Source organism: Athene cunicularia, assembly GCF_003259725.1.
Source record: "Athene cunicularia isolate RWA chromosome 7 unlocalized genomic scaffold, athCun1 chr7_part1, whole genome shotgun sequence".
NCBI lineage: Eukaryota > Metazoa > Chordata > Aves > Strigiformes > Strigidae > Athene > Athene cunicularia.
The window spans coordinates 35,862,908-35,875,764 of NW_020799107.1; the positions used below are offsets into that span (position 1 = coordinate 35,862,908).

At 40.3% G+C, this 12,857-nt stretch overlaps 1 protein-coding gene across 1 annotated transcript in view; it reads right to left on the reverse strand.

Moving 5' to 3' along the window:
* Positions 1–6,709: 6,709 nt before the first annotated feature.
* Positions 6,710–12,857, reverse strand: part of MMADHC (metabolism of cobalamin associated D) — a 13,385-nt gene continuing 7,237 nt past the window's right edge. The window contains exons 6-7 of the mRNA XM_026852727.1: positions 10,643–10,729; positions 6,710–9,280 (exon numbers count right to left, since the gene is read on the reverse strand). Of these exons, the coding sequence (XP_026708528.1) occupies positions 9,086–9,280; positions 10,643–10,729 (282 nt within the window). The 3' untranslated portion in view covers positions 6,710–9,085. The remainder of the gene's footprint in view (positions 9,281–10,642; positions 10,730–12,857) is intronic.

Here is a 12,857-nt window from a genome sequence, read left to right on the forward strand (position 1 = left end):
AAAAAAAAAAAAAAAAAAAAAAAAAAAAAAAAAAAAAAAAAAGAGTAGAGTATCTTCAAGATGCTGGCCCCGATTCACAATAAAGGCAAAAAACCCCAACATGAGCCTGGTGATACTGGAATAGCAACCCCAAACCAAACCTCCCTGAGTTCTTTTATGCCAAGAAGCAACCTGAGCCAGGCAGCTTTGCTGATGTCTATAACCATTTCACTACTCACCAATGTGAAATTAGGTTTTAGTTGTGCTGCAGATGCTTCAAACATTCCTGAAGACAGGCTAAACCTCATCTAGTGTTAGAACTGGCTAACCCCAACCTCCTACCCAAAAAGCGTTGATTTGGGACAGCAGCAAGGGGCCAGCCAAGTCCTTTCCGCTGCTGGGTGCTGGAAGAATATTTTAAGTAGGTAACTATTTTTAAGAGCTAACTTGCTCAGGTTCTTCCTGTAAAAAAAAATGTAAATAATGCTCCTGCTGTGAGACTGTGTGCCATGCAGTGCTGTATCTGGACAGCCAAATAAAAGAGCTGCACCTAAAGCCCGTGGCAGGTGTCACAGGAAGGCAGAAGAACACAGGGCTGATTTTACTGACCCCATGCTGACCACCTGGGACAGGTATTTCTTACTGCTCACACCCAACTGATGACTACTCAACCCTAAGCACAGGTAGGGTACAACATGTGTGCCCATACATGGCTTTTTCACAACCAAAGTGACACCAGAAAACATCCCTCTAACCAAAATTTCGAGTTTTCTCCTGGGGAAATGTATTCCAGGAAGTTCATTTCCCAACATTTTCTACCAGTCATCCCTTAGTCTCTATGGGATAGGGCTGTGGGTCTTTTAGATATAAACCCCTCCCCAAAGTCCAACCTTCAGACTACATTTGCTTTTCTTAAAGCTTTTCCAATCTGCCAGACACTGCAGTTTTAGCAGTAGAGATTAGTTTCTCAGTGAAGCATAACACCCAGCTGCATGAAATTTCAGTCTCATAATCCTGTTAGGTTTTCCCCTGTCAGACTCCACACCGATGAGACATTTGTGTTTGTGCAGCTCCTGAAATAGCAGCCTGAGCCTTGCTGAAAAAAAAAACCCCAAACATTAAAGCAAGAATTGCCATTGCCAAGGTGAAGGGCTACTATTTTAAAGGCACCGTAGCAACCCCACGGAAGATAAATGCCACGGTCAGTTTGCAACTATTATTTAGTCTTGTTTTTTATGTAGATTGTGGGTTTGGGTGCCCGGCTCAAAGCTCTACCACCTGCCTTTGGCTTTTCTCCAGGTGAAACCACAGTTTCTTTCCTTGACGGATGATGGCAGCAACACTTGTCAAGAGAAAAAACACCATCTATTTCTTATCGTCACTGTTAGTGTGTAACAGAAAACCTCATTCATTCCACTAGAATTCTGAGAATAATAGATGCTTTTTCACTTAAACTTTAACTAAGACACTTTCAACAGGTTTTTCAGAACCTTGTTTTCCAGTGGGTAGGCAGGAGCAGGGATGGAAGAGGTTAATTTTATTGACATTTTGCTCATGAACATTTCAGTGTCTTTCCAGACTCCCAGATTTCCTAGCTAACCCTGCAGGGTGCAGGGGATGGCCCTGGCAGCCTCCTGAGGCCCCTTCCGACACCAAATATTCAGCGAGTCTACAACATTTTCCAGCATCAGACCCAGCAGAAAACCTGAACAGTAAGAAAAAGCTGGTGGAGAGAGGAATTATCCTAAAATTGCCAAAGTGGCATACCAGTGAACCTGATCTATTAGTTTTGTTTGTGAAAATCCTCCTCTATGAAGGATTTATACGTTCAAAGATAGATTTTTTTCAGCAGCTTGGACTCTGTGCATGCATGTAAAACCTCAACTCTGTAAGAGCCAGGCAAGCACACTACTCTCCATCTGTCTATAAGTACCATAGATATTTATATACAGCATATGCCATGCACCTATATATATATATCTCTTCAGAAAAATGAGGACAGGACATGAGTGTGGAGAAGGAGTTGGTCACAGACCACTGCTGAACATGGATGGTCTGTAACGAAAGGCCCAGGATCCCTGCACTTAAGTGCCTAATATAAATAGTTTTCCAAATAGAACAACTCACTATCTAGGCAGTGATTATTGAGGTTTTTGGTAAAAACAAACAAACAAATAAATAAATAAATAAATAAATAAATAAATGGCAAAAGCAACAGGAGGTGTGTGGCTCTCATGTCTTTAATGAGATTAGTTGGAAGAGCAGCAGCCTTGGAGGGCTGCAAAGATCAAACCCCACATGCTGGTGGGCTTCCTTCCCATTCTGTGGAATACTTGGGTCATTAAATGGAACATGTCACCTTGGGAAGGGACAAGATGGTGGCAGAGAGTCACAGCTGCACAAAGAGTGCTCTGCTGAGCACTTTTAGGAAGGATATAGTCACATTTTGGGTTGGTAGTGGGGATGAGAGGAGTGGCAGGAGCACAAGGGGCAGGAACAGGGGTCCCATCACCCAGACTCTGTGGGCATAACCAGGAGGCTGTTGGCTGGTAGGGAAATCCCTGAGCTGAAAGTCATGCACTGCTCTGGATGACTGTCATAAGTAACAGGAGGGAGTTAAATACCCGGGGTTCCTTTGATTCCTACTCTGATTCCTGCAAGTAAGAATTACTAATGTTATCTATGCTTTTGTCTCTAAATCCCAAACTTTTCTGATCTCTCCCAGACTCCAAAGCACCAAGTCAGCAACAATCCTGCCCTCTCCCTTCACACACTGAATTTGCTTTCCACACCTCTATACAAATATACTTCACTCCTGCACCTCTGCATCTTCTCATCCCACTATTCATACCGACCTCTATTTTTCAATATTCTTGAACTTTTATGTACTCCTGAATTTAAAACACACTTGCCACACAACACTCCCCTTTAGAGGGAGCAAAGATCTCTGGATAAAATAAAAAGAGAAATAGTATCTAACTCCTGCAAGTAAACAAAGCAGTCCTGGAAAATAAATAACCACGTTTATATTGAGCTCATCAGCTCCATTCCAGCATTTCAGTTCTATTCAAATTAGTAAATTACTCAGTTCAAGGTTTCGTAACTTCAGGATTTCTTGAGCTAAGACACCACTCTGGTGTATCAGCTGGAGGCTCTGGGGCTGAGCAGCAGCCGTGTGGTCTCGGCAGCAAAGCCAGCCTTTGGGGAAACCCCAGCTGGTACAAACCCACCCAAGTATTTTAGCAACCCTTGAGTTCACTAAATATCTCGAGGCTTTTTCTCCTGTCATCACACCACAGTCTCAGCAAAGCCTGCATCAGATGTCACACTTGGGTCTCCTTTCTCAAACTGCTGCTCAGAGGGACAGCAGGTTTGCAGCCACCTGCAAACCAAGCCAGAATTCACGTAACCACACTCGACTGCCTTTCTCCTCAGCCATGTCCTCCCCCCTCCCCAGCACAAGCCCAGAAAAAGCCTCTCCAAAACCTGTAGGACATTTGTAAGATCTTCACTGTCTTGCAACCAAGTACTCATACAACAATTTAAATTATTTTCACAGTATTCTGAGCTGAAAGGCCAAAAGCATCTCAGACACAACTTACCCACGTCGAGGCAATACATCATCAACCAAATCCTCTCAGAAGAGGCAAGATTAGTTCAGCAGCTCAGCAGAGGCCCCACTGCAGGGCTGGGCTGTGCTACAGGAGGACAGCCCAGGCAGGGCTGGGGGGAAGCAGCTGCAGCACATTGAGCCCTGATTACCCACCTGCTAAAAACCTGCCTCCCCCTTAGGGAGTGGGTTTCCTGTTTAACTAGAAAATGGGGTTTGTTTGGTGTCTTGCAGCAAATCCAGTTTTGCTGTACTGCTGCTAGAATTTGTTACTTTACGTTTCCCTGTTTAAGTGTAATGTTTAGGATGGGATCATGAGCAAATGATTTACTCAGTCACCTGGTTAAGGCACATGTTGGTGTATGTACTGTAAGGTTAAACCCTACATGTTAACAGGGCACAGAAAACCCTCACACGGCAAAAATAAACTTGCAGCCCCAAAACAGACTTAAGGGGGAATATATCATGCATCTCCCAGCAAAGATCTGCTCCTGACAAAAGGCTGTCAGATGCCATTATTCCCCTGGAAACAAAGAGAATTATAACAGAGCAGGATCCTCTGAAAAATCCAACACATAACTTATTCTTGCAGCTGATACAAGCTGTTATTGTTGTCATCAAGCAGCTGCTGTGAGCCTCGGGTGTGTGTGTGCATATGGGCATGTAGCTCCTGGACAACTTCCAGATTCAGGGAAAAGCTCCCCTACACCAGTGCCAGCCTGCACGAAAACTTTAGGGCACAAAAGGCTTCAACCAACCTGCTTGGAACAGCAAGCAGAAAGCACACACGCATGGCAATGTTTAACCTTCCTTGATGCATTAAAGTGGTGGAAATTACAGCAGGCCTGCTGGCTTCAACGAAATAATTTAAAACAGCTGGCCCAAAAAGTAAAAAAAAAAAAAAAAGCCAGGTCATATCAGTGGCAGTAATTAGTGCTCAGGTGTAGCTGAGGTCTTGATGGCTGGTGGAAGTTCTCTGGCCATTAACAGCAGGGTCAAAACTTTAGTACTTCACCACGCTAACTGCAATTAAAATTAGCCTTGCTAAAGTTATGTTTGAAAAGGGGAGGTGATCACTTAAAAATAAATGGCAGGAATTCTGTATTAATATCTTATCTGTAATTAGTTTCCTCTGTTGGAAATTCTGACTAACCTTAGTGCTCGTTCCTGACATAGCAGTTGCATAGAGGATACTTTTCCAGACCAACCAGCACGTTCCCTTTCAAGGCATGCCTAGCTAAACACAGCAGCTTCCACCTGATGCTAAAAAAAAAATAAATTTAAAACATAGAATTGCATCCAGTTAGAACAGTGATGTACAATGAAGTATTGATGCTAAAAAGCAAAACAATATAGGCCACCTGAGTATATGTAAGTGAGGGGTTTTCCCCCCCGATAGCACACACAAGTCTGGCCCAGAGCAGCAGAACTATTGCACTCTGCCTGGTCTTCTGTAGGAAATAATTCACTCTGACATTATTTTGTGTTAGTCTGAGTTTGGAGCTAATCAAAGCTCTCTGATAACGGGCAGATACCTCAGTTTCAGCAGGAGTTGGTAAACTCAAGCCTACTGGTTGAATTTGTGCTCCGGACCAGCAAGACTTGGTCAGGAGCCACAAGCTGTGAAAATGCAACTTTTCAAGCTCTGGGTTGTCTCTATAGATTTCCTAGTGGGTCCTGACAAATCAGTGTATAATTGGGCTGTTTAAAAAGGGAAGTTTAAACCAGAGTGTTTTCCTGACCCTTTATGTGCACAGGGACAGGTCAACTGAAAAAATAAATACTGATGTGGTAAAAACAGCTATTCAATTTAACAGTTGTGTATGGATTTTGGCTTTGTGCAAGAAAAAATGCTTCTAAAAAATCCAGAAATGTGTGGACATTTTGTGTGAAACTGTCTTATTTTTGCTAGAAGAATGACTACGCAAAGCTATCCATACACAGGATGTTTTGCTTTGGATGCAGTGAGGTATTTCAGCCCTCAAGTTATCCACTCGCCAGTTAATTCACACAGATCTGGTTTATTCTCGTCCCTCAGCCAGCCTTCCACACCTCTGCCCCGCTACCAACGAGGCACCTCTGACAGTCATTGGCGATCAGATGCAAGGGTTGTTATCAGTGTCCACCCAGTATTAGCTCAAAGGGAGGGAATTAATGTATGTAGTCACAGGGGCAGCTTTTAAGTGGTAACACTACGGTTTAATAAGTTATCTGAAGTGCCTGATTTCAGAAATATATATGCTGAGTGTCTTGTAGCACAACATAATAATAATAACCTCCTTATCTCTCAGACATTTTAGACCACGCATCCACGACAATCAATTCCACGCGTGTTTTGAGTCAGCAGCTTTCCCATTTCTTGCCACCCTGCAGGCAAACTGCACCAAGAGCTGCTCTACTGCTGCCTGAGGGGAAAAAAAAACAACAAAACCAAAACAGTTTAGCAAGCGTGTTCTGAAGTCTTAGATCATACAATTCACAAAAATCATATCACCACACTGTACTTACTCAAGCCATTTGAAGTAACAGCATCAGTACAGGCTCAGTTCTTCCAAATTCATGTGGTTTTTCCACTATATATCCAGATTTCTACAACTAGTTTAGCCTGACTGGGCAGAAGCTTTTAGATTAAGACAAGCTCATGGCCCAAGTTTTATGCACATTACCCTGACAAAGTCCTGTGGCCTCACCTTTCTGGATCAGCTGCTCGGAGCTGTCTAAAGTTACAGACACGCTTTCCTGCAGGTTTAGGAACCAGAGTATCTCTTGTTGAATGACACCACAATTAGCAAAAAAGGGCATCAAGGCTGCAGCCAAGATGACGAGCAAAGAAAAGGGGCCCTCTTCCCCCAGGAGGTATCTCTGACCCTCTGGATTGTTTTGAGGATGTTTTTTCCAGCCAGGTGGCTGCTGGTGGAATGAGAATAGAGTTCTTCACCACTGCTGCTCTTCTAAACAAGAGCCATTTGACTACCTGGTTTAAGAAAAACAGCGCTCCTCCCAGAGCAGCAATCTTTGCTAAGGAGGCAGATGGGACCTTACATACAACAGCTCTTCTCATCTGTTTGCTTCCTTACCCTAGAAAGGAATTAATGCTGTAACACTGGAAGTTGTTTTGGGTTTTATTATCAGAAGTACAGTTACACTGTATTCAAGAACTTTTATTTCATAGTAGCAAGTTAATTAATACACAGTATAGCTCTTCTGATGTGAGGGAAACAGAACTGGAACAGTTCTAGTCTGCTGAGAAGCAACGTGTATGAGATTTTATTTAGAAAAATATCCAGAAATATCGTACCTCCTCTCAAACTCTAGCACGAAACATCAGTATTAGTGAAGCCAAGGCAAAACTCCCACTACTTTCAGTGAGATTTTTGCCTCAGGTTGAAGCCATTTGAAAAGCCACTGTAAAAGCCTTTTACAGGACGAAACTTGAAGAAACATGAACGCAAAAACTAGCATTTGAATAGCTGCCTGACAGCTCCCACCCTTTCTAAAAACACAGAAAGATAAGTGCAGCAAAGTCATCTGAAGAAAAGATAGCATCAAGAGTCTTCAAGATAGTTAAAATATATGTGAACCATTTCACAGAATTTATTTTTCTGATGTTTATCCAACCAAGTTCTCCAGGAGTGAACTCCACTGTCCAGCGAGACACTAATCCTCTCATCAAATGAGCTAATTTCTGTTCTGCAAAATAATTCTATTTTGCAAACAGACAAGACACAGTGCAGCTTCTCAAGCTTTTTTAATCCTCTTGATGAGAATGAGAAAAAAAAAAAAATCAATAAAAGACTCTGAAGTAATACAGCTTTCCTGGATAGCAGAGAGGAGGTCAAGAACTTGGGCTCTGGAAATGCAGCACAAATTCCATGACAAAGCGATGAACAAGTCCTACTTCAGCCTTGGGATGTGCACAGGCTAGAGCCACCAGCGATGACAGTGACAGCAGGCAAGCAAAATAACCTCCGAATTGCTGGTTCAGTGAGTGAATTTAGGGGAGACCCCACTCACTTCTTCAGTGGAAAGTCTTCCTCCCACCTCCGTGATCCGGCAAAGTTTTGGGCTTGCAGCAATCATTAACAAGGATGGGTACAGGCACTTGGTAAAGGATCTGGTTCTAAACTCATCAAAGCAAATGAAAAGACTTTGGTGATAACTGGCTTAGACCCTGAGTAAGGAATAGAAGTAGTATACAAACTCAGAACAAGTTGACAAAATGATTACGATCCCTAGCTATCTGAGAGGAAGCTAAACCTCTCGGATCGTCACCTTGTGCAGCTGTTATCCAGACCAAAGCTGCACTACGTTTTGATGGAGTTGAGGCTGAAGGATTCCCATCGTTGCATGAACTGGCGCAGCTACTGCAGGGGTGTCTTAACAAATGGCCCCGATAACGGACTGCGCTGAGATTAAAATCTAGATAGTTAGCCTGTCTCTGTAGGGAGGCAGCTGACACTGTTGCTATTTCAGGTGCCTTGGATTTTCATCACTATTCTCCCTCCAGTAACTTCAATGACCTGATTGTTTTTATGATACTTGAAGAGACTGACTAGTTTACTGAAACCTTCCTGTTGAAATATTTTTATAATTGATCATAATTGCAATAATTGATCATAATTGCAGGCATTTCAAAATTCCACGCAGACAAGTCTAAATTGCATCCAAGTACAGGAAAACAATGATGATATCGAAGCATTTCCCTGTTATCATTTTTTTTCCCCACAATGTATTTAATGACCTAAGTTACAAAAGCAGCTTTAAATTACATTTACATATATTAACTAATTAAATATATTTACCTAACACTGAGAAAATAAAACCCCTAGCAACATGAAGACAAAAAACACTGAGATGACTGATTCTAGAGTAATTTAAAGAGTCTTTACTGAGTCTTTGGGTTTAGCAATCACGTGAACACTTCCCTACTGAAGTATTACTTGTAGGTAGAGACCACTGAAAGCTTCTCTCATTATTCTCATTTTAGAACAGCAAATGAGTGATTAGTCCAGCATTAACTTTTGCAGTTTTTATTAAGTTCTATATTCTAGGAGAACAGTTTTGTTACTTATTCCACTTTTATTTGCCACTTATTCTGGTAAGCAGCAAAATTCCTAGAAACGCCAGTGGCACCAGGATTTTTAATACTAAGAGCACAGATTTGTCAGATGCTGAAAGACAAAACGGTTAAGAAGTGTGGCTTTTAAGAAAGTATTAAAAAAGGATATGCAGAGGACTATGTACATGTATGTTCAAACTCATTCAAGATGAAGGAAACTCACAGCTTCATGTGGCACAAAGGTATCTGTTTGAGTGTTGTCAATTAATATTCTAAGTCACTTGTGGTGAACACACATTCACAAAGACTAAAATAAATAACAGCTATTTTATTATCTAAGAATACTTTTAAGTGTGGCATTTCCTGACAAAGCTTAGAGAGAATCATCAAGTAAAAGAATGCAAAGGTCGTAAGAACTTGTGAAGCCCCAATGACTGTTAGTTTCCACTTAGTTTTCTCATGATAGGGCTGTCAGGTTCAGCATTAGTGAAAATACTTCCTACAACCACATGAGTACCCCAGATGTTATGACGAATAACTTTGCAGCAGCCAAGATCATCAACGGAAAATCCCAAGTGGCGGTAGCGTTCATCTGTTTCGAACAGAGTGCTGTTTGTGTAAGGTCCAAAAAACTAGGTGGAAAAAAAAAAAAAAAAAGAGTTTTTCACGTGAACATTTCCAAGAGCATTTTAAATGTCAGAACTACCACTTTTTAAAACAAAACCTAAGCCCAGAAGTGCCAGGTACATCTGTGGGAGGAAATTTTACGTATAGTTTTATTCATGAAATCTACACAGGAAACTAAGGAGAGCACCTCTGGTTATACTGGTACCCCATGTTTAAAGATGTTCCTTTGCCACTGTCAGAGAGCTGGAGATGTATCAGGGAATGTCTAATCAACCATACCTACATAAAAAAACATCTCAAGGGCTTTGGAAAGGTTCTGCTACTTCTACAGGCATTAAGGATAGAACCATTCTGTGAAATAGCAAAAATAAGACACGTATCTTTTCAATGAGTCCCCTATAAAGATGCTTTGAAGAGCAAAAAAAAAGTGTGTGAACTGGAAACGGGTATTCCAGTTGCTTTATCTCAGGAGAAGGCTTTTGACTAAACAGTGTATCGGTAAGGACGTTACTACTGAACTAGAGCTCAAAGATAGAACCCTACTTTCATCAATCTGCAGCTATTCCTTAAATACATGGAATTTCTGGGAAGTTTTTAAGCAGTACACACACCTTTCAACTGCCTGTTCACCTTATAAACATCCTCCGTTAAACCTATTTGCCTCTGTTGACACAATAAATCACTGCCTTTTAGAGCTTTAAAATAAAAACCCAATAAACTGAGCTTTGCCATGATTCTGTTCGACTATGGTATGGGGTTTCTGCCATGCTTCTGTTTGACTATGGTACAGTTTTAATGCTTAGTTCTCAGACAAAAATGCACATACACTCATGCTTTGATAGAAACTGTCTCAATTCTAAGTTTGAAGATTATGTTTCACAGATGTCTTGGTAAGAAATGGTCAGCTCCTCCAAAGAACTGGCGTAATCTGAAAATGAATGCCAACTCTAACAGAAACAAGCTATTCATTTTTCTATTACATAGCATATTAACTAGGGCAAGGAGATTTTTTTAAAAACATCCATCTTCAGAGATGGGTGTCAGGACTCCCAGTTACCTTTGGAGGGCAACCCCAGCCTCCTGTGCAGCAACTAAGAGCTCTTTGGCATAAAAATCCTACAGTTATTTAAAATTCAACTTCATTGCTGAACAATGTTCTCCAAAGTGCCAACTGCAATGACAGCTGACACAGTATGGGAACTGGCTCAGGGTTAATATCCAATCTTAATTTATAAAAGGAATTATCCTATGGTAACAGCTTTTGGGAAATATGAAGAAGTTGGATTCAACCCATACAGAATACAGATCCCACTGCTAGTTAGAACACAACAGCATCTATTGCATATTCCAACCAGCACATAACTTACTGCCAGTCCTGAGGATGGATCAATGAAGTCAGCCCAGTAGCCTTCAGAACAAATTGCATAGCAAATTTCCTTGGCACCATTAATGAACTTAAAGAAAATAAAAGGAAAGAATGGTATCAAATGAGATCTTTGTTATATATATATACACACACACATACACACACACATTCTGAAAATGAACAAGCACAGATTTCTTTGGGCCCCTACTAATAAATGAGAAATTCAGCATACTTTCAATAAAAATATTAATAACATTAAGAGGATTAGAATTAATGGCACACATTAGGCTACTCCAATCACGTGAGATTTACAAGTGTTCCTTGTGCCAGTCAGTAATGGATTAACGGCTTGTGCAAGGAATAACGTAATTGCTTTGATTATTCATGCAGCTTGCAGTCATACCTGTTATCCTCTTTAAGAAGTCAACCATTACTTCAGGTATTTCTGTGTTACTTCCCCGAGTAACTCCACAAGTTTGACACTAACTGTAGCATTAAAATATATTTTTACAAATATACGAAAACCAGAGTTTTGCTGTAAGGTCTCATCTCAGCCAACAGGACAGTACCATGCAATTCTTTCTGCACTACAAATGTTTAACTGCAAATGATTTTAAAGAAAGTTTTATAATAGTTTTGCATCATGATAGCAAACAGTTCCATAAGCACATGACTTTTACACCAGTCTACACCAATTCTCTTGTTGTAATGAACTGGTGGTCAGGATGAATCACGACTTCAAACTCTCCCACTGTTTGACAATCAAAGTTGTAGGTCATGTTTCAGTTACGCTGGAGGATACCAGCTGATGTTCTTAAAAACACTATTTTTAATGAAGCAACATGCCAAAAAGCTCTGTAAAGCATCATCCAAAACCTCCCTTCTCTTACAGAATCTTTTTTTTTTTTTTGTAGGAAACTTCTCACATCAGGTAATTTGAGAAATTAAGCTTTTGGGTTTTTTTTTTTAATCTTTGGTGTTGAGTTGAAGTTATCTGTCTGTCAGATACAGAAGAAAATTCAGCCAGGTAGATTTAAAGCTGTGCTCCTGTATTCTGACATCACAACACAGGGCACAAAATAATTACATGACATACAGATTACACAGCACATTTTTTCCACAGATAAATCGGCAAGAACAGGAAACCTCAGTTATGTGCTTTTAATCACCTCGACTAGCAGTTTTCAATTTATGTTATGAGGGCCAGCAGGGCCCATAGAAAATTGCAGAAGAAACATGCAAAGGTGAGTGAGAAAAAAAACCCCACAAACAAACAACAAAACCCACAAAAGTCGAGATACATGATGGTTCTAAAACCATCCATGCACTGAAAAAAACATGTCCATGTGCAAAAATCTAAACAGCTGAATGCACTGAGCACAAACAGAATTCATACCGTTTCCTCAAAATGATGAAATTTCCCTATGTCATAAAAAAATAAGTATTTCTAACTTCAGAATAAATGTAATACTTTATTTACTTAAAAACTGGATTGTTCTCTGTGATTAGTGTCCTTAGGAACTCAAGATTTCAAATTTACAGAAATGTTATTACAGTTATTCAGCTTCAGGCCCTTAACAGTCCAAAATAAATGAGGTTTTTATCCTTTACAGTAATCTGTTCTGTATTTTGGGATCTGATGCATGTGATGATTAATTTACAGTTGAAACACAGTTAACTCACAAATATAAATAAGCCATCTAAAGACAGCATTTTAGGCATTACATTTCTGAAAGCAGTACATCTTTTGATCCAGTGTTGTAACAACTCCTCAGCAATCACTTAGAGTGTGGTTAATAAACACTTGAGATTCACTACTGTAAACACTTAGATTTGGCTGTATATAACCCTCATTACTTTTGCACAAGCCTCTCACATTAAATTAGTATTTTTAAGGTTACTTCTAACCATGTATGAAGCAAACAAACAGACCATTTTCTTGTGGATTTGCTGTTAGTAACCTTTAGGCCAGGAGGTTACATCCAACATCGTAACACTCCTACAGTGACTCTATTAGACTTGACAGGGAGGTGCACAAGGAAGAAAGATGCCAATTAACATATAATTAGACCAGATTACAATGCCAAAGACCAACAGACCATAAATAATTCAAAGAGAAGAACACACTAAAATGAAGGGAATTTTAATTTCTATGTAATCTTTATGCTGATTCTTCAAAATGCTGCTTTTTTTTTTTTTTTTTTTTTTTTTTTTTT